The 22,790-nt window shown below is 42.1% G+C and overlaps 2 protein-coding genes across 5 annotated transcripts in view; one reads left to right on the plus strand and one right to left on the minus strand.

Moving 5' to 3' along the window:
- LOC133624087 (uncharacterized) lies at positions 1 to 6,052 on the minus strand. 4 transcript variants are annotated; one of them, XM_061987699.1, is made up of 3 exons: positions 5,351 to 5,579; positions 1,690 to 1,874; positions 1 to 1,309 (listed from the first exon to the last, which is right to left on the minus strand). In XM_061987699.1, exon 3 carries the CDS (start codon positions 1,257 to 1,259, stop codon positions 297 to 299), a length of 963 nt encoding a protein of 320 aa, XP_061843683.1. In that variant the 5' UTR covers positions 1,260 to 1,309; positions 1,690 to 1,874; positions 5,351 to 5,579; the 3' UTR covers positions 1 to 296. The 4 variants fall into 4 exon arrangements, with proteins under 4 accessions (XP_061843683.1, XP_061843686.1, XP_061843682.1 ...); XM_061987702.2 differs by lacking the exons at positions 1,690 to 1,874; positions 5,351 to 5,579 and adding an exon at positions 5,938 to 6,052; XM_061987698.1 differs by lacking the exon at positions 1,690 to 1,874.
- The window catches only part of LOC133623542 (uncharacterized), a 23,146-nt gene continuing 6,129 nt past the window's right edge, over positions 5,774 to 22,790 (plus strand). Inside the window, exons 1-3 of the mRNA XM_061986759.2 lie at positions 5,774 to 5,893; positions 9,240 to 9,420; positions 12,555 to 13,448. Of these exons, the coding sequence (XP_061842743.2) occupies positions 5,774 to 5,893; positions 9,240 to 9,420; positions 12,555 to 13,448 (1,195 nt within the window). The remainder of the gene's footprint in view (positions 5,894 to 9,239; positions 9,421 to 12,554; positions 13,449 to 22,790) is intronic.

A 22,790-nucleotide genomic window follows, 5' to 3' on the forward strand; every position in this document is an offset into this window, starting at 1 on the left:
TAGTTGCATAAAGGTGTGGGGACATGCATAAAAAACAATATTCATATCACAAAAGATAGCAATAAAGATCATTAATAGAATGGATTATTGGGAGCCAACAAATGACACATTTTAAAAGTAAATGATCTTGTATAAAACACAACTGCTCAAATGATGTATAAAGTCAATAATAATATGCTTCCAGAAGATGTTTCACATGTGAACCAACTAAGAGGGATTTATATGTACTCAAAAGCAAAGGTACAAAACAAATATGTACATCATGTAAAGGAATCATTTACAGTTAGAAATGCAAATCATTTGCTGTCCTGAGCAGCACACTTGTGTTTCTTACACTGGTACTTAGAAGAGAATCTTTCACCACACACACCACAACTCAACACTTTCTCACCGGTGTGTGTCCTCATGTGTGTTATCAAATGGTGACGACGTGCAAAAGCTTTCCCACAGACCGAACAGACATGAGGTTTTTCACCCGTGTGCGTTCTCTTGTGTTGTTTCACATGCTGTCTTTGTGTGAAACCTTTCCTACAGACTGAGCAGGAAAAGGGTTTTTCTCCGGTGTGTATTCTCATGTGTGCTTTCACAAACTGACTGGTTCCGAAACCTTTACCACATATCGAGCAAGGAAAAGGTTTTTCTCCGGTGTGCGTTCTCCTGTGTTTTGTTAAATAGTTGGTGTGTAAAAAGACTTTACCGCAGATTGAACAGGGAAAGGTTTTTTCCACGGCGGGGTGCGACTCCATGTGGTGCTTTAACACGTATTTACGTGCAAATCCTTTACCGCAGACTGAACATGAGAAAGGTTTTACTCCGGTGTGTGTTTGCATGTGGGCTTTCAAATGGTTTTTTTGTGTGCATCCTTTACCACAAACCGAGCAGGAAAAGGGTTTTTCTCCGGTGTGCGTTCTCATGTGACTTATCAGTTTACTGGGGTATTTAAAGGTTTTGTCACAGTGAGAACATGTCAAGTGTGTTTTATCTTTAGAGTCTTCATCATCAGTGTCAGCAGAGTGAGACGTCGTCTCGTCACTATCTGATAGTGGAGCTAAGATCTTGTCTGCTGGTGGTCCTCCACAGTGGTCTCCATCACCTTCTGTCGGAGGCTCCGCCTCTCTCTCACCTTTGACCTCCTCATCTTCACTCTTCACAGTCACTGGGAACTCCTCCAACCATTCAAGATGCTCTCCCACCTGACTGATGCTGTGCTCCTCCTCTTCCTCTTTAAAGTGGGAGGTGTGTGGCTCCTCCTTCGCCATCCTGAAGCTCCACCCCTCCTGCTCGGGGAGAAGATGTTCCTCACGGACGTCTGCAGGACACACGAAGACACGCATGTTTTAGAAACATCCAGCTTTGCTCAGTCTCACGGAGCAAAGCAAGGAATGATGCAGACAGAGTTAAATTTGGCTCAATGAGGAGAACGCATGGAGCTGCACACTTAGTCAAAGTCTCGCCCTACGCTCTAAGGTACAGCTCCCTCTATTTATTCAGGAGTTCCCCTGTCAACATCACTGAGGCCGCCTCTAAAAGGAGTGGTCACACATATCATGCAAAGCAGCTTCCAGTATGCACAATACGTGACGGAATGTGCTGGGGCCTTGTGATTGCCTTGTCTCTGGGGTCGGCAATATACCATTTAGAATTGATAATGAAACCATTTTAAAACGGGTTAAATATGCAGTAACATACACTATATTGCCAAAAGTGGGGTTCAGGTCAGGACTCTGTGCAGGCCAGTCAAATTCATCCGCACCAGACTCTGCCATCCATGTCTTTATGGACCTTGCTTTGTGCACTGGTGCACAGTCATGTTGGAAGAGGCCCGCTCCAGGAGTTGGGCTTGGCTCCTTGTCAGGTTCAAACACTGATGACATCTATTAAACAGACAAGAAGCAAGGAATGATGCAGACAGAGTTAAATTTGGCTCAATGAGGAGAACGCATGGAGCTGCACACTTAGTCACAGCCTCGCCCTACGCTCTAAGGCACAGCTCCCTCTATTTAATCAGGAGTTCCCCTGTCAACATCACTGAGGCCGCCTCTAAAAGGAGTGGTCACACATATCATGCAAAGCAGCTTCCAGTACGAACAATACGTGACGGAATGTGCTGGGGCCTTGGGATTTCCTTGTCTCTGCTTCGTCTGCGTGCTGTCATCTTATCTTCGTTGAGGTCCTTGAAGTCCTTGGCTGTTAGCGGGCTGAAACAAAGATAACATCTGCGGCTGAGGCCACCCCTCAGACAACAAGTTTTGTCCTTGCACAAATACAAAAGTCTAACATGAGCACAATAGCTAATAACTATAATGTGTGATAACTTAAACATAATTATTCTAAGACCCCTTAGTTGCAGTGAAAGGAACGTTGAATGCTCCAGGGTACCAAAACATTTTTGGACAATTCCATGCTCCCCAACAGTTTGGAGAGGGGCCCCTTCCTCTTCCAACATGACTGTGCACCCGTGCACAAAGCAAGGTCCATAAAGACATGGATGGCAGAGCCTGGTGTGGATGAACTTGACTGGCCTGCACAGAGTCCTGACCTGAACCCGATAGAACACCTTTGGGGATAAATTAGAACGGAGACTGAGAGCCAGGTTATGTTTACACATAACGCTTAGCATGTGTGCTAACGATAGCATGATAACAGTCGGCATGTTTCATACATCAAGTTATACGACTCAAAAGGCTGCGGAAATAGAGAAAAAAAAAGTAAAATCAGAAGAAAAAGTTAGCACGCTTAAGTTAGCTTGCTAGCATGCTATCGTTTGCATGCTATCAGGCAACACGTGTCACACACCAAGCTTTATGACCCTGGGTGAAACGGTTGCAAAACTAGCTAAAAAAAAAAATTAGCATGCTAATGTTAGCATGCTAGCAAGCTAACATGAGCATGACAATAGTTAGCTTGTGTCACATACCAAGTTAAATGACTCTAAGGTGTATGGCTGGGGAATTTGAGAACAATGAGTACATTTAGCTAAAGAAAGTTAGCAGTTTAATGTTAGCATGCTAACGTTTGCATGCTTACAGTTTACAAGTGTCACGTACCAAGTTGTACGACTCTGGGGTAAACGGTTGCGAAAAACTAGCTCATTCCAAATAGCTAGCACATTAATGTTAGCATGCTAACGTAAACATATATACAGTTAGCATGTTTCAAAATACAAAGTTGTATGACTCTAAGGTGTGTGGCTGTGGAATTACACCGAAAAGGGTAAAATTGGCTGGAAACGTAGCCATGCTAATGTTAGCATACTAGCACGCTAACGTTAAGAAGCTAGCACGTGACTGGGTAAGAACAAATACCAAGAAATGCAGTATTTGTTGGTGTAGACATAGCAAGTAGCAAAAAGGCTAGCATTAGCACTTTAATGTTAGCATGCTAACAGTTGACAAGTGGCACGTGCTAAGTTGCATGACTCTGGGATAGATGGTTGCAAAACTACCGCCAAAATTTAGCACGCTAATTTTAGCACGCTAGCAAGCTAACGTTAGCATGCTATCAGTTAGCATGTGTCAAATACCAAGTTATATGACTGTAAGGTGTATGGTGGTCTAATTAGAGAGAAATAGACGTAGAATTAGCTAAAAAGGTAGCATGTTCATATTAGCGTGTTAGCATGCTAACGTAAACATGCATACAGTTAGCATGTTTCAAATACCAAGTTGTATGACACTAAGGTGTATGGCTGCAGAATTACACTGAAAAGTGTAATATTGGCTGGAAACGTAGCCATGCTAATGTTAGCATACTAGCACGCTAATGTTAAGAAGCTAGCACGTGACTGGGTAAGAACAAATACCAAAAATGCAGTATTTGTTGGTGTAGACATAGCAAGTAGCAAAAAGGCTAGCATTAGCACTTTATTGTTAGCATGCTAACAGTTGACAAGTGGCACGTGCTAAGTTGCATGACTCTGGGGTCAACGGTTGCAAAACTAGCGCAAAAATTTAGCACGCTAGCAAGCTAACGTTAGCATGCTATCAGTTAGCGTGGGTCACATACCAAGTTATATGACTGTAAGGTGCATGGCGGTCTAATTAGAGAGAAAAAAAAACGTAGAATTAGCTAAAAAGGTAGCATGTTCATATTAGCATGCTAGTATGCTATCGTAAACATGCATACAGTTAGCATGTTTCAAAATACAAAGTTTTATGACTCTAAGCTGTGTGGCTGCGGAATTACACCGAAAAGTGTAATATTGGCTGGAAACGTAGCCATGCTAATGTTAGCATACTAGCACGCTAACGTTAAGAAGCTAGCACATGACCGGGTAAGAACAAATACCAAAAATGCAGTATTTGTTGGTGTAGACACAGAAAGTAGCAAAAAGGCTAGCATTAGCACTTTAATGTTAGCATGCTAACAGTTTACAAGTGGCACGTGCTAAGTTGCATGACTCTGGGGTCAACGGTTGCAAAACTAGCGCAAAAATTTAGCACGCTAGCAGGCTAACGTTAGCATGCTATCAGTTAGCATGGGTCACATACCAAGTTATATGACTGTAAGGTGCATGGCGGTCTAATTAGAGAGAAAAAAAACGTAGAATTAGTTAAAAAGGTAGCATGTTCATATTAGCATGCTAGTATGCTAACGTAAACATGCATACAGTTAGCATGTTTCAAAACACAAAGTTGTATGACTCTAAGGTGTGTGGCTGCGGAATTACACCAAAAAGTGTAATATTGGCTGGAAACGTAGCCATGCTAATGTTAGCATACTAGCACGCTAACGTTAAGAAGCTAGCACATGACCGGGTAAGAACAAATACCAAAAAATGCAGTATTTGTTGGCGTAGACACAGAAAGTAGCAAAAACGCTAGCATACGTTAGCATGCTAACAGTTTGCAAGTGGCACGTGCTAAGATGCATGACTCTGGGGTAAACGGTTGCAAAACTAGCGCAAAAAGTTAGCATGCTATCAGTTAGCATGGGTCACATACCAAGTTAAATGACTGTAAGGTGCATGGCGGTCTAATTAGAGAGGGAAAAAAACGTAGAATTAGCTAAAAAGGTAGCATTTTCATAGCATTAGCATGCTAGCAGTTAACAAGTGTCACATACGAAGTTAAATGACTGGACTTCCTGTCAGGAGTTGTAATAAACATCGAATAAGAAGGTATTGGTGTGTTTAGTGGGTCAAATGCGTCACAGACCAGTACCGGGGGCCCCGGACCCTGCTGTAGTTCATGTTGTCGCTCCTTCTCCTCTTTTGTTGGCCAAAGTTCATCCTCGTGCTCTGCTATCGGCTTTTTTTTGTGTGTAACATCATAAATATTTGTTCAACGGCAGCAGTTAGGAAGACTGTGAGCATGTGTAATGTAGACAAATAACAAGACTTTACACTTACTTTGCTGTCTTCTTTCTAAGCTAACAAGCTAAGCTAACCAGGCTAGCGCGTCAACGTGCACGCAGACTAATGTATCCTGATACAAACAAGTATTAACGATGTTTACTCTATTAAACGACATATATGTGTGTGCGTGTACGTTGTGATTAAGATCAATAAACTATAATAACCAAAACAACGTCTATTCCGTCGAACGCCATTGTGATGTGATGAGCGAGGGAATATAAGAACTACACTACCCAGCATGCAACACTGCCATTGTGATGTTATGAGCTAGGGAATATAAGAACTACACTACCCAGCATGCAACACTGCCATTGTGTTGTTATGAGCTAGGGGAATATATGAACTCCACTACCCAGCATGCAACATGGCTATTGTGATGTTATGAGCTAGGGGAAAATAAGAACTACACTACCCAGCATGCAACATGGCCATCTTTTTCTTCGCCTTGCCACAGAAGAAAAAGTCACCTTTATGAGTTGCCAGTGTAACAATCGGAAGAAGATATTTGACTCCTCTCTTGTACGCGCGGCTATTAAGGTAGTATACATTAAATATCTTTTGATGATATTTATGTTATTTACCTGAGATGTTGCTCGAAGCTAGCGTGCTAGCGTTAGCCCGCTAGCAGGCCTATGCGTGGCGTGTATTTTATATATGAGAATTATTTTGACTTATTTAATACTTTAACTGTTTATTTGCTGTATAGTACAGTCACGCTTAACATCATTAAATATTTGTTGCTAGAAAAGAACGAACGTCTCGTAATTTAACACGTCACAATGTATTATACACATACAGTGGTGGTCATAAGTGTACATACACTTGTAAAGAACATGACGTCATGGCTGTCTTGACTTTCCAATCATTTCTACAACTCTTATTTTTTGTGATGTAGTGATTGGAGCACATACAATGTTGGTCACAAAAAACATTCATGAAGTTTGCTTCTTTTATGAATTTATTATGGCTCTACTGAAAATGTGAGGGTGAAAAGTATACATACAGCAATGTTCATATTTGCTTACATGTCCCTTGGCAAGTTGACATGACATGGACATAGATAAGACCTTCTGTAGGAAAGTTATCTGGCCACAATACAAAGCAATATGTTTGGAGGAGAAAAAGTGAGGCCTTGAAAAAATCCAGACTTTTTGACACTTAGAAAAAAATCCAGACATTTTGACACTTGGAAAAAATCCCGATTTTTTTACAAAACAATCCATACTTTTTGACGGAAAATATCCGACATTTTGACAGAAAATATCCCGACATTTTGACAGAAAATATCCCGACACTTTGACAGAAAATATCCAGACTTTTTGACACTTAGAAAAAATCTAGACTTTTTGACACTTAGAAAAAATCCTGACTCTTTGACACTTAGAAAAAAATCCCGACATTTTGACACTTGGAAAAAATCCCGATTTTTTTGCAAAAAAAATCCCAATTTTTTTACAAAAAAAATCCAGACTTTTTGACAGAAAATATCTGACATTTTGACAGCAAATATCCCGACATTTCGACAGATAATATCCCGACATTGTGACTTAGAAAAAATCCTGCCTTTTTGACACTTAGAAAAAATCACCACTTTTTGACACTTATAAAAGATGCATTTTGACACTTAGAAAAAATCCAGACTTTTTGACACTTAGAAAAAATCTCGATTTTTTGACAGAAAATATCCCGACATTATGACAGGAAATATCCGGACATCTTGACACTTAGAAAAAATCCCGACTTTTTCACACTTAGAAAAAAATCTCAACTTTTGGACAGAAAATATCCCGACATTTTGACACAGAAAATATCCCGACATTTTGACACTTTGAAAAAATCCCAACTTTTTGACACTTAGAAAAAATCCAGACTTTTTGACAGAAATATCACAACATTTTGACACTTTGAAAAAATCACGACTTTTTGACGAAAAAAATCCCAAGTTTTTGACACTTATAAAAGATACATTTTGACACTTAGAAAAAATCCAGACTTTTTGACACTTAGAAAAAAATCTCGACTTTTTGACAGAAAATATCCCGACATTATGACAGGAAATATCCGGACATCTTGACACTTCGAAAAAAATCCCGACTTTTTCACACTTAGAAAAAAATCTCAACTTTTGGACAGAAAATATCCCGACATTTTGACACTTAGAAAAAATCCCGACTTTTTGACAGAAATATCACGACATTTTGACACTTCGAAAAAATCCCGACTTTTTCACACTTGGAAAAAATCTCAACTTTTTGACACTTTGAAAAAATCCCGACTTTTTGACACTTTGAAAAAATCCCGACTTTTTGACAGAAATATCACGACATTTTGACACTTTGAAAAAATCACGACTTTTTGACGAAAAAAATCCCAAGTTTTTGACACTTATAAAAGATACATTTTGACACTAAGAAAAAATCCAGACTTTTTGACAGAAAATATCCCGACATTTTGACAGGAAATATCCGGACATCTTGACACATGGAAAAAATCCAAAATCCAAAAAGGTGAGGCCTTTAATCCCAGGAACACCAATCCTTCCGTCAAGCATGGTGGTGGTAGTATTATGCTCTGGGCCTGTTTTGCTGCCAATGGAACTGCTGCTTTAAATGGGACAATGAAAAAGGAGGATTAGCTCCAAATTGTTCAGGACAAGCTAAAATCATCAACCCGGAGGTTGGGTCTTGGGCGCAGTTGGGTGTTCCAACAGGACAATGACCTCAAAAGTGGTAAAGGAATGGCTAAATCAGGCTAGAATGAAGGTTTTAGAATGACTTAGAGGTGTGGACAATGCTGAAGAAACAAGTCCATGTCAGAAAAGCAACACATTTAGCTGAACTGCAGCAATTTAGTGGTCAAGCAGAAGCTTGTGGATGGCTACCAAAAGCGCCTTATTGCAGGTCAACTTGCCAAGGGACATGTAAGCAAATATTAACATTGCTGTATGTATACTTTTCACCCTCACATTTTCAGTAGAGCCATAATAAATTCATAAAAGAAGCAAACTGCATGAATGTTTTTTGTGACCAACAAGTATGTGCTCCAATCACTACATCACAAACAAATAAGAAATGATTGTAAACTCAAGACACACAAGTGTATGTAAACTTTTGACCACGACTGTGTGTATACATATATATATTCATATATTACTAATTTTTAAAAGCGGCAAGGCAACCATAACTGCGATGTGGCTCTCAATGAGAACCAGTTTGACACCACCGGTCTATAGCAACTCCCTAAACCAGTAAAATCGAATGAATTAATTTACTGAATCATCTCCACAACTTTAAAAACACTTCCACATAGACTCAGAAGAAGTGGCGGGCGGTCCTGGAGAGACGCTGGTTCTGCAGGTCGTTCTGTAGCTTCTATATTTTTGTACCAGAAACACACTTTTGCCTTTGAAGTGAATGAATGAACTCTCATCACGTTTTGCGTACGGTGAAGATTGACATCCAACTTGGAGAAGGCAAACCACCAAGTTTAATTCAATAATGGCATTTCAGTTTGAGCACATAGTAAGATAAGGCTCCTTAGTGGATTGGATCCCTTCTCGTAGGAAAAGAGGCTCTAATTGGGACTTCGGAATTCAAAAGTGATAGCCCTATCCTTGAGAAGAGACTAGCGGTCTAGCTCAACACCAACATTCAAGGTATGACATTATGTGTATGTACACTTCTGACCGCTACTTTGTGTTGGTGGCAACTTTATGAGCATTGAATCCAAATATTAGTAGAAATTACACAATTCATAATCAATAAATGATGCTTATTCCATGCGTAGAAGAACATCACCACGACTTCTTAAAAATGTTGTATTTTATGGACTAAAAATGATGTGACTCATCCGAGTTTTGTGTTGTCTTGCAGACGTCCAAAAGATGAACGCTCGTCAAGAAGAAGGTCCCCCTCAGCAGCAGGAGGATCCACAGCCCCCCCGCATTAAAGAGGAAGATGAGGAAGTGTGGATCACTCAGGAGGAGGCTCATCTCCCCAAGCTTCCACTGACTGTGAAGACTGAAGACAAACTACCCGAGTCCTCACACCTTCACCACAGTCCAAGTAAGCACAACATCCACATGTCATCCTATACAATGTTTCATAACCATAGGGCCGGGTCCCATTGTGGGGCCGCAAGCGCCCCCCAGAGAGCCGCCACAAAAATATGTGGGTCAGCAGTACGGGTCCTCAGTTGTAATACACTTTTCCACCATTTGTGGCAGTAATGAGACTATCAGACAAACAGAAGAAGTCCCGAGCTAGAGCGCAAAAATGATGACTAACAGGGTGATTGCATTTTTACATTTGAAACATTTTCAATTTATGAATGTACAACTGTTTGTTTATTTTGTTGACCACTGACCAAATAAATAATAAACTAAAAATAAAAAAATAACAAATACTAATAATACTTGCATTTTTCCTGACAGTTATTTCAAAAACATACTTAGTCAGAATGTATTTTAGCCCTGCGTAATTGTATTTACATTTACTGGATTTTAATTCATGTACGTCCTTCATGAGTTCATCCACTCGCTGGTTTGCAGTAGAGCTCAAATATTTTAGTAATCTAGTATTTATCGAATAACTCATAATAAATCATATTTTTGCTCAATTAAGGTTTAATTATACATGTTAAGATGTGCCCTCAATTATTGCGTTTGGCCTAATTGTCTTTTATCTCCTAAACGCTTGTTTTCATTATTGAAGGCTGACACGCACAGCTGAAACGCGTCCGTGGTTGATTGTGCCAATTTGTGTGTGCTAATAAAAACAGGTGCGCTCACAGCCCTATGTGCTGTGTGGTGTGACCGCCTAAACAAAATTCTTGTCTCTCGTGCGTTTTTGATGATTATTACATGGTGCCGTTTAAATGGTGGTTTCTTTTAGTAATCGAGTATTCTATCGACTAAATCATATTTTTGCTTAATCAAGGTTTAATTATACATTTTAAGATGTGCCCTCAATTATTGCGTTTGGCCTAATTGTCTTTTATCTCATAAACGCCTGTTTTCTTTATTGAAGGCTGACATGCACAGCTGAAACGCGTCCGTGGTTGATTGTGCCAATTTGTGTGTGCCAATGAAAGCAGGTGCGCTCACAGCCCTATGTGCTGTGTGGTGTGACCGCATAAATAAAATTCTTGTCTCTCGTGCGTTTTGATGATTATTACATGGTGCTGTTTAAATAATGGTTTCTTTTATGATCGAGTATTCTATCGACTAAATCATATTTTTGCTTAATTAAGGTTTAATTATACATGTTAAGATGTGCCCTCAATTATTGCATTTGGCCTAATTGTCTTATTTCCTATACGCCTGTTTTCATTATTGAAGGCTGACACGCACAGCTGAAACGCATCCGTGGTTGATTGTGCCAATGTGTGTGTGCTAATAAAACAGGTGAGCCCTATGTGCTGTGTGGTGTGACCGCATAATTAAAATTCTTGTCTCTCGTGCATTTTTGATGATTATTACATGGTGCCGTTTAAATGGTGGTTTCTTTTAGTAATCGAGTATTCTATCGACTAAATCATATTTTTGCTTAATTAAGGTTTAATTATACATGTTAAGATGTGCCCTCAATTATTGCATTTGGCCTAATTGTCTTTTATCTCCTAAACGCCTCTTTTCTTTATTGAAGGCTGACACGCACAGCTGAAACGCATCCGTGGTTGATTGTGCCAATTTGTGTGTGCCAATGAAAGCAGGTGCGCTCACAGCCCTATGTGCTGTGTGATGTGACCGCATAAACAAAGTTCCTGTCTCTCGTGCGTTTTTGACGATTATTACATGGTGCCGTTTAAATGGTGGTTTCTTTTAGTAATCGAGTATTCTATCGACAAAATCATATGTTTGCTTAATTAAGGTTTAATTATACATTTTAAGACGTGCCCTCAATTATTGCGTTTGGCCTAATTGTCTTTTATCTCCTAAAAGCCTGTTTTCTTTATTGAAGGCTGACACGCACAGCTGAAACGCGTCCGTGGTTGATTGTGCCAATTTGTGTGTGCTAATAAAAACAGGTGAGCCCTATGTGCTGTGTGATGTGACCGCATAAACAGAATTCTTGTCTCTCGTGCGTTTTTGATGATTATTACATGGTGCTGTTTAAATGGTGGTTTCTTTTAGTAATCGAGTATTCTATTGACAAAATCATATTTTTGATTAATTAAGGTTTAATTATACATGTTAAGACGTGCCCTCAATTATTGCGTTTGGCCTAATTGTCTTTTATCTCCTAAACGCCTGTTTTCTTTATTGAAGGCTGACACGCACAGCTGAAACGCGTCCGTGGTTGATTGTGCCAATTTGTGTGTGCCAATGAAAGCAGGTGCGCTCACAGCCCTATGTGCTGTGTGGTGTGACCGCATAAACAAAGTTCCTGTCTCTCGTGCGTTTTTGATGATTATTACGTGGTGCTGTTTAAATAATGGTTTCTTTTATGATCGAGTATTCTATCGACTAAATCATATTTTTGCTTAATCAAGGTTTAATTATACATTTTAAGATGTACCCTCAATTATTGCGTTTGGCCTAATTGTCTTTTATCTCCTAAACGCCTGTTTTCATTAATGAAGGCTGACATGCACAGCTGAAATGCGTCTGCGGTTAAATGTGCCAATTTGTGTGTGCTAATAAAAACAGGTGAGCCCTATGTGCTGTGTGGTGTGACCACATAGACCAAGTTCTTGTCTCTCGTGCGTTTTTTGATGATTATTACATGGTGCCGTTTAAATGGTGTTGTTCTTAAACAATTTTCTCAGGCATTTGTTGACAAAGTGGTGACCCTCGCCCCCGTCCTTGTTTGTGAATGACTGAGCATTTCATGGAAGCTGCTTTTATACCCAATCATGGCACCCACCTGTTCCCAATTAGCCTGTTCACCTGTGGGATGTTCCAAATAAGTCTTTGATGAGCATTCCTCAACTTTCTCACTCTTTTTTGCCACTTGTGCCAGCTTTTTTGAAACATGTTGCAGGCATCACATTCCAAATGAGCTAATATTTGCAAAAAAGAAGAAAGTTTGTCAGTGTGAACATGAAATATCTTGTCTTTGCAGTCTATTCAGTTGAATATAAGTTGAAAAGGATTTGTTGTATTCTCTTTTTATCTTAATTTACACAACCTGATGGCCTTTTGGGACCGAGCAAAGCTGGATGTTTCTAAAAAAATGTGTCTTCGTGTGTCCTGCAGATGTTTGTGAGGAACATCTTCTCCCTAAGCAGCAGGGGTGGAGCTTCAGGATGGCGAAGGAGGAGCCACACACCTCCCACTTTAAAGAGGAAGAGGAGGAGCACAGCATCAGTCAGGTGAGAGAGTTCCCAGTGACTGTGAAGAGTGAAGATGGTGAGGTCAAAGGTGAGAGAGAGGCGGAGCCTCCAACAGAAGGTGAGAGAGACCACTGTGGAGGACCACCAGCAGACAAGATGTTAGCTCCACTATCAGATAGTGACGAGACGACGTCTCACTCTTCTGACACTGATGATGAAGACTCTAAAGATAAAACACACTTGACATGTTCTCACTGTGACAAAACCTTTAAATACCCCACTAAACTAATAAGAGACATGAGAACGCACACTGGAGAAAAACCCTTTTCCTGCTCAGCCTATGGCGACTATGTCACTCAAAGGCAACATTTGAGAACAGACGCCGGTGGGAAACCATACTCCTGTTCGATCTGCCACAAAAGCTGCACCGACCAATCGTCGCTCGGCGTGCACATGAGAACACACACCGGGGAAAAACCCTTTTTATGTACAGTCTGCGGTAAAGGTTTCGCACAAAGCGGCAATTTGAAAAACCACGTGAGAATACACGCCGGGGAAAAGCCCTTTTCGTGTTTGGTCTGCGGCAAAAGCTTTGCCCAGAGCGGTAATTTGCAAAGTCACATGAGGACGCACACGGGCCAAAAACCCTTCGCCTGTCCCAGGTGCGACAAAAGCGTCCGCGACCGCTCGTCGCTCGCCAAGCACATGAGAACGCACACCGGCGAAAGACCCTTTTTCTGTTCATTCTGCAATAAGAGTTTCACGCAGAGTCACCATTTGAAAAAACACCTGAGAACACACACAGGTGAGAAAGTGTAGAGTGGCAGTGAAAGATTGTCTTCTGAGTAGCAGTGGAAGGAACACAGCAGCAGGATTTGAAATAAACTATCAAAACTTTCACTTTCTAACAACATCAGCACATACACTATATTGCCAAAAGTGTTTGACTCACATTTGGACTGGAAGTGCCATCCCATTCCCAACCCGTAGGGTTCAATATGACCTTTTGCAGCTATTACAGCTTCAACTCTTCTGGGAAGGCTGTCCACAAGGTTGCCGAGTGTCTTTATAGCAATTTTCCAGCATTCTTCCAAAAGCGCATTGGTGATGTTGGTGGAGAAGGCCTGGCTCTCAGTCTCCGTTCTAATTCATCCCCAAAAGGTGTTCTATGGGGTTCAGGTCAGGACTCTGTGCAGGCCAGTCAAGTTCATCAAGTGTCATCCATGTCTTTATGGACCTCGCTTTGTGCACTGGTGCACAGTCATGTTGGAAGAGGAAGGGGCCCCGCTCCAAACTGTTCCCACAAGGTTGGGAGCCTGGAATTGTCTGAAATGTTTTGGTATCCTGGAGCATTCATGTCAGGTTCAAACACTGATGACATCTATTAAAACAGACGAGAAGGGGTCTTCCCCGCGGCCTCCTACCGGTCGGACATGCCCTAAACACCTCCCTAGGGAGGCGTTCGGGTGGCATCCTGACCAGATGCCCGAACCACCTCATCTGGCTCCTCTCCATGTGGAGGAGCAGCGGCTTTACTTTGAGCTCCTCCCGGATGGCAGAGCTTCTCACCCTATCTCTAAGGGAGAGCCCCGCCACCCGGCGGAGGAAACTCATTTGGGCCGCTTGTACCCGTGATCTTGTCCTTTCGGTCATAACCCAAAGCTCATGACCATAGGTGAGGATGGGAACGTAGATCGACCGGTAAATTGAGAGCTTTGCCTTCCGGCTCAGCTCCTTCTTCACCACAACGGATCGATACAGCGTCCGCATTACTGAAGACGCCGCACCGATCCGCCTGTCGATCTCACCATCCACTCTTCCCTCACTCGTGAACAAGACTCCGAGGTACTTGAACTCCTCCACTTGGGGCAAGATCTCCTCCCCAACCCGGAGATGGCACTCCACCCTTTTCCGGGCGAGAACCATGGACTCGGACTTGGAGGTGCTGATTCTCATCCCAGTCGCTTCACACTCGGCTGCGAACCGATCCAGTGAGAGCTGAAGATCCTGGCCAGATGAAGCCATCAGGACCACATCATGTTTAAAAAGCAGAGACCTAATCCTGCAGCCACCAAACCAGATCCCCTCAACGCCTTGACTGCGCCTAGAAATTCTGTCCATAAAAGTTCAGAACAGAATGGGTGACAAAGGGCAGCCTTGGCGGAGTCCAACCCTCACTGGAAACGTGTCCGACTTACTGCCGGCAATGCGGACCAAGCTCTGGCACTGATCATACAGGGAGCGGACTGCCACAATCAGACAGTCCGATACCCCATACTCTCTGAGCACTCCCCACAGGACTTCCCGAGGGACACGGTCCAATGCCTTCTCCAAGTCCACAAAACACATGTAGACTGGTCGGGCAAACTCCCATGCACCCTCAAGGACCCTGCCCAGAGTATAGAGCTGGTCCACAGTTCCACGACCAGGACCAAAACCACACTGTTCCTCCTGAATCCGAGGTTGGACTATCCGGCGTAGCCTCCTCTCCAGTACACCTGAATAGACCTTACCGGGAAGGCTGAGGAGTGTGATCCCACGATAGTTAGAACACACCCTCCGGTTCCCCTTCTTAAAGAGAGGAACCACCACCCCGGTCTGCCAATCCAGTGGTACCGCCCCCGATGTCCACGCGATGCTGCAGAGTCTTGTCAACCAAGACAGCCCCACAGCATCCAGAGCCTTAAGGAACTCCGGGCGGATCTCATCCACCCCCGGGGCCTTGCCACCGAGGAGCTTTTTAACTACCTCGGCAACCTCAGCCCCAGAAATAGGAGAGCCCACCACAGACTCCCCAGGCACTGCTTCCTCATAGGAAGACGTGTTGGTGGGATTGAGGAGGTCTTCGAAGCATTCCCTCCACCGATCCACAACATCCGCAGTCGAGGTCAGCAGAACACCATCCTCACCATACACGGTGTTGACACTGCACTGCTTCCCCTTCCTGAGGCGGCGGATGGTGGTCCAGAATCGCTTCGAAGCCGTCCGGAAGTCGTTTTCCATGGCCTCACCGAACTCCTCCCATGTCCCGAGTTTTTGCCTCTGCGACCGCTGAAGCCGCACACCGCTTGGCCTGTCGGTACCTGTCCGCTGCCTCAGGAGTCCTATGAGCCAAAAGAACCCGATAGGACTCCTTCTTCAGCACAATATATGATTATGCAAAAATGCAAATGTATTGACGCTGGTGATATCGCCTTGTCTCTGCCCTGTCGGTGTTCGGCCTTGGCAGTCAGCAGGCCGAGTCTGGACACAAACACTGATACCAGACTGGTATTTTGGATTGCCAGCTTTGCACAGACAAAGAAAAAATACCACTTACGCACAATTGGCAATAATTATAGCAACGGCCCTTAAGCATAAGAGTTGTGTGATAATATATACATCATTAGTCTAACATTTCTAAGTTCTTTTCACTGGAACTAACTAACTCCTGGAAAACAACCCCACACCATAATTCCTCCACTGACCCCTCTCTTGTCAAGTGGCCTACCACTTGGTGGCTGAGTTGCTGTTGTTCCCAAACTCTTCACTTTCCTTATAATAAAGTTGACTTTGGAATATTTCGGAACGAGGAAATTTCAGGACTGGATTTGTTGCATACTCTGACAGTTCCATGCTGGAAATCACTGAGAGCGGCCCATTCTTTCACAAGTGTTTGTAGAAACAGTCTCCATGTCTAAGTGCTTGATTTGATACACCTGTGATTAGTGATTAGGACACCTGATTCTCATCATTTGGATGGCTGGACAAATACTTTTGGCAATATAGTGTATAACGTGTGTGACATCATCTTCTTAATAAGCTTCTGAGATACTTTAGATATGTCCTTTTATATCAATCAAGTACACACATTAATATACAACAATGTGTACATTTCTTTTAAAAGTACAAACCCCGTTTCCATATGAGTTGGGAAATTGTGTTAGATGTAAATATAAACGGAATACAATGATTTGCAAATCCTTTTCAAGCCATATTCAGTTGAATATGCTACAAAGACAACATATTTCATGTTCAAACTCATAAACTTTATTTATTTTTTGCAAATAATCATTAACTTTAGAATTTGATGCCTGCAACATGTTTCAAAAAAGCTGGCACAAGTGGCAAAAAAGAGTGATAAAGTTGAGGAATGCTCATCAAACACTTATTTGGAACATCCCACAGGTGTGCAGGCTAATTGGGAACAGGTGGGTGCCATGATTGGGTATAAAAGTAGATTCCATGAAATGCTCAGTCATTCACAAACAAGGACGGGGCGAGGGTCACCACTTTGTCAACAAATGCGTGAGCAAATTGTTGAACAACCTTTCTCAAGCAGCTATTGCAAGGAATTTAGGGATTTCACCATCTATGCTCCGTAATATCATCAAAAGGTTCAGAGAATCTGGAGAAATCACTCCACGTATGCGGAAACCAACATTGAATGACCGTGACTTTATCAAAAAGCGACATCAATCTCTAAAGGATATCACCACATGGGCTCAGGAACACTTCAGAAAAGCACTGTCACTAAATACAGTTGGTCGCTACATCAGTAAGTGCAAGTTGAAACTCTACTATGCAAAGCGAAAGCCATTTATCAACAACACCCAGAAACGCCGCCGGCTTCCCTGGGCCCCGAGATCATCTAAGATGGACTCATGCAAAGTGGAATTTTCTGACGAGTCCACATTTCAAATTTGTTTTTGGAAATATTCGACATCGTGTCATCCGGACCAAAGGGGAAGCGAACCATCCAGACTGTTATCGACGCAAAGTTCAAAAGGCAGCATGTGTGATGGTATGGGGGTGCATTAGTGCCCAAGGCATGGGTAACTTACACATCTGTGAAGGCACCATTAATGCTGAAAGGTACATACAGCTTTTGGAGCAACATTTGTTGCCATCTAAGCGCCGTCTTTTTCACGGACGCCCCTGCTTATTTCAGCAAGACAATGCCAAGCCACATTCTGTCATGATCCGTGTTCCGGATCATGTTTTGTTTAGTTATGCTGTTAGTTTTGGACTTCCTTAGTTCCTGGTTTCACTTCCTTGTTTGAGTTTGTTTTGTTTCTATGGTTACCCATTAGTTTCACCTGTTCCACGTTTGGACTCACACACACCTGTCACCAATCATGTCACTGTTATTTAAGCATACCTTTGTTCATCACTTGTTCTGCCTGCATTGTCGTTATGTCACTCCGGTTCATGTCTCGTTTTGACAAAGTAAGTTTCCATGTCCATGTCCTAGTTTTTGTTAATTAGCAGCTTCATATGTTTTAGGCACACTTGCCTTTTTTGGTTGTATTTTTGTGTTTTGTGGTAGTGACTGTTTTATGTCAATAAATCCAAGCCTACCTTCACGCTGTCGTCCGGAGCCGTCTCTTTTGCGTTGGAAGAACAACCCCGCAGCTAGCTGTGACCCCCACGTGACACATTCAGCACGTGTTACAACAGCGTGGCTTCGTAAAAAAAAGAGTGCGGGTACTTTCCTGGCCCGCCTGCAGTCCAGACCTGTCTCCCATTGAAAATGTGTGGCGCATTATGAAGCCTAAAATACGACAGCGGAGACCCCGGACTGTTGAACGACTGAAGCTGTACATCAAGCAAGAATGGGAAAGAATTCCACTTTCAAAGCTTCAACAATTAGTTTCCTCAGTTCCCAATCGTTTACTGAGTGTTGTTAAAAGAAAAGGTGATGTAACACAGTGGTGAACATGCCCTTTCCCAACTACTTTGGCACGTGTTGCAGCCATGAAATTCTAAAGTTAATGATTATTTGCAAAAAATAAATAAAGTTTATGAGTTTGAACATGAAATATGTTGTCTTTGTAGCATATTCAAGTGAATATGGCTTGAAAAGGATTTGCAAATCATTGTATTCCGTTTATATTTACATCTAACACCATTTCCCAACTCATATGGAAACGGGGTTTGTATGTTCTGTGATTGAAACTGTGTACACTGAAGCGTCGGCTTATTTTGACTAGCCCTATGTTCACTTTTGAAGGTGTTTTAAAAAGATCTATTTGATCAACTAAGCATAGAATACAATAACTTGTCATTCATGATAGTGTAGGTTTTTAAAGAAGTCTTACATATTTTCATTTCTAACTGTAAATGATTCCTTTATATGTTTGTTTGACATGTGTTCATACCTTTGCATCTTCTAGAAGCATATTATTATTTACTTTATACATCATTTTGTTTTATACAAGATTATTTACTTCTAAAATGTGTCATTTGTTGGCTCCCAATAATCCATTCTATTAATGATCTCTCTTTTGTGATATGAATATTGTTTGATATGTATGTCCCCACACCTTTATGCAATAAATGTAGTTCATATTTGTTGAGTGTGTCATTTCTTCTATTTAGTATTGCAGTCATTTTTGATATTTTGTTCTGTATTTAACTCCTATTCAGTGTCAATCTTAGTTTATCGTCTATAACACTGGTGTCAAAGTCAAGACCCGGGGGCCAAATCTCAAATCCCTTCACTGGCTTCCTGTTCCACTCAGGATGGATTCAAAGTCTCCCTACTAACCCACCAGTGCCTCCATGGAAATGCCCCCCTCTACCTCAAAGAACTGCTCACCCCCAAATCCTTCACACGACACCTCCGCTCCGGACAGGCTAACCTTCTCCAACCTCAGAGGACAAAGCTACGAACAATGGGAGACCGGGCTTTCTGCTCTGCCGCTCCCAGTCTGTAAAACACTCTCCCTGACCACCTGAGGGTACCGCAGACTGTGGATGCTTTTAAAAAATGCTTAAAAACCCTTCTTTTTAAAAAAAGCCTCTTTTTTTTTTAGATATATGCATACTAGTTTTGGCTATTTGGCTGTTCTAGTTTTTATTTGTATTTATTTTTTATTATCTTTTTATTTTATTTTTAATACACTAGCACTTTGAGGTTGTTTACTCAATGTAAAGTGCTTTTTTTTTCCTCAAATAAAATATATTATTATTATCTGGCCTGTCACATTATTTTATGTGGCCCGCGAAAGCCTGGAAATAATATGCGTTAATATTTTCTCACTAAATATATCATACTTGCCAACCTTGAGACCTCCGATTTCGGGAGGTAGGGGGTGGGGGCGTGGTTGGGGTGGGGTGGTGGCGTGGTTGGGGGCGTGGTTAAGAGGGGAGGAGTATATTGACAGCTAGAATTCACCAAGTCACGTATTTCATACATATATATATATATATATATATATATATATATATGTATGTGTGGGGAAAAAAATCACAAGACTACTTCATCTCTACAGGCCTGTTTCATGAGGGGTTCCCTCAATCATCAGGAGATTTCTCCTGATGATTGAGGGAACCCCTCATGAAACAGGCCTGTAGAGATGAAGTAGTCTTGTGATTTTTTTTCCCACACATACATATATTGCGCTCTACTACGGTATCGAGCACTATTTTTTGGATAACCTTATTAAGACATATATATATATATATATATATATATATATATATATATATATATATATATATATATATATATGTATATGTATGTATATGTATAGATATATATATATATAGATATCTATATATATATATATATATATATATATATATATATATATATATATATATATATAGATATCTACATCCTGAAAATATGCAAACAAAACTGTGTTTAGATAATTGATACTTCAAACTTGCATAAATAATATTAAGGAATATAACATAACTTGGCTTCTGAGAGTTTCAAAATGTAATGAATAAAATGCTAAAGTTGTTGATAAACAAGCAATTATTTTAATAATTAAATATGGTCATTTTAAATGAATTATTATGATAATTTAAAATCAATTATTTCAAATATGTTTATTTTAATGTGTAATTCTATGGCTGGATGTAATAAGGAGTCAGGAAAAAATACAAATAAAAATACAATTAATTTTGATGTTTTTAGCAAAATATAGTAAAAATGTATTTATTTTTATTTTTTAATAATACAATTTATCTCTAGTCTGGATGATTTAGTTCTTGTCACCCTGTTGTCCTCCCGTCATGAAAAAAGGCTGTCCTCACTCAGGTCCGCATGGAGCTGGAGGGGGCGTGGCTTCCAGCTCCGGCTGAAAATCGGGAGATTTTCGGGAGAATATTTGTCCCGGGAGGTTTTCGGGAGAGGCGCTGAATTTCGGGAGTCTCCCGGAAAATTCGGGAGGGTTGGCAAGTATGAAATATATTGATTTCCCTTTTGACATGAAAAGTCATGTACAGACTGCATGCAATTGCGTATCTTTTCAAATTCAATACTATCAAAATCAAAATAAATTCTCATGTTTTCCAAAAATATTTTGTATATTGTAATTGTAGACTGTAAAATTGACAATAGATTTTACGGTTAAATTCCTCTGACTGCAATTTTTACCGTAAAATCAACTTTGGTACTGTTTTTCCCCCCCTGATACATACAGTAAGACACTAAAACATTAAAAACAAAGAAGATTTTTCAGTAAAAAAAACCCAAAAAACTAACAGGCAGTTCTGTTGCTTGAATTTTACAGCTAAAAACAGTGGTTAAAAAAGGTAGCACTTTAATGTTAGCATGCAAACATTCTGGGGTCGGTCCGTTAGGAAGTCCCTTATCCAGGCGTTTGTGAGACGGGGGAGGCCAAGAGTGTCCAGTTTATTGCAGAGTCTGTCCGGGATTATTGTATTGAAGGCAGAGCTATAGTCCACAGAGAGCATCCGGACGTAGCTCTGCTGCTGCTCCAGGTGGTTCAGAGCAGAGTGGAGAGCAACAGCGATGGCGTCCTCTGTGGACCTGTTCGCCCGGTATGCGAACTGGTGGGGGTCGAAGTCTGGAGGGATATGGTCCTTGATGTGCTGGAGAACAAGTCGCTCGAAGCACTTCATGATTACCGGAGTGAGGGCCACTGGTCGGTAATCATTCAGGCTGGTGATGGGAGACTTCTTCGGCACCGGGATTATTGTAGATGACTTCAGGCAGGATGGGATGACTGCCTGAGCCAGGGAGAGGTTGAAGATCCTGGTGAGGGGGGGAGCGAGCTGGTGGGCGCACGTCCTGAGCACCTTTCCAGGTACTCCGTCTGGTCCGGTAGCCTTCCTGGGGTTCACAGCCAGGAGCACTCGTCTGACACTGTGCTCCTGTACAGTGAGTGGAGTGGCGCCGGAGCCCGGTGGGGGCGGGGGCAGGGCTGGAGCAGATGAGTGTCGCTGGGGGGTTTCGAAACGGGCAAAGAAACAGTTAAGCTCCTCTGCCAGTGTTGCACTCTGATCCGCAGTTGTCATATTGCAGCCTCTGAAGTTCGTGATGTCATGAATGCCCCGCCACACCTCCCGTGAGTTTTTGCTGGACAGATGGGACTCTATGCACCTCCTGTGGTCCGCCTTTGCTTTTTTAATCCCTCTCTTCAGGTCGGCTCTAGCAACACTGTACAGTGCCCTGTCCCCTGACCTGAAGGCTGCGTCGCGGGCCCTGAGGAGTGTGCGGACCTGGCTGGTCATCCAGGGTTTCTTGTTGGGGTAAACCCGGATGGTTTTTTCCACAGTCACATTCCCGATGCAGAACTTTATGTAGTCCAGCACCGTTCCTGTGGCTGTCTCCAGCTCCTGTTGTTGGAAGAGGTCCCAGAGAGATCATCGTGGACTTCAGGAGGAGCAGCACCGACCCTGCCCCCCTCTACATCAACGGCGAGCGTGTAGAGAGGGTCCACACCTTCAGGTACCTTGGAGTCCACATCTCTAATGACTTCTCCTGGACAGTCAACACCACATCAATCATCAAGAAGGCTCAGCAGCGGCTACACTTCCTTAGAGTCCTCGGGAAGTACAACCTGAAGCCTGACCTGCTGCTGACCTTCTACCGCTCGTCCATCGAGAGCCTGCTGACCTACTGTATTACGGTATGGTACGGCAGCTGCACTGCAGCAGACAGGGAGAGGCTGCAAAGAGTGGTCAAGACGGCTCAGAAGATCATCGGCCGCCCTCTCCCCTCTCTGACGGACATCTACACCTCCCGCTGCCTCAACAGAGCCAGTGCCATCATCAAGGACAGCACCCACCCTGGCTCTGACCTGTTCCACCTGCTGCCCTCTGGGAAGCGCTACAGGTGCATTAAAACCAAAACAAACAGGCTAAAGAACAGCTTCTTCCCCAGGGCCATAACCATCCTGAACGGACTGCCCCATTGTCC

This window comes from Nerophis lumbriciformis, linkage group LG26, assembly GCF_033978685.3.
Source record: "Nerophis lumbriciformis linkage group LG26, RoL_Nlum_v2.1, whole genome shotgun sequence".
NCBI classification, from domain to species: Eukaryota; Metazoa; Chordata; class Actinopteri; order Syngnathiformes; family Syngnathidae; genus Nerophis; species Nerophis lumbriciformis.

Excerpts from the sequence above, each read along its gene's own strand:
- LOC133624087 (XM_061987702.2), bottom strand. The coding sequence starts at position 1,259 with ATGGCGAAGGAGGAGCCACACACCTCCCACTTTAAAGAGGAAGAGGAG.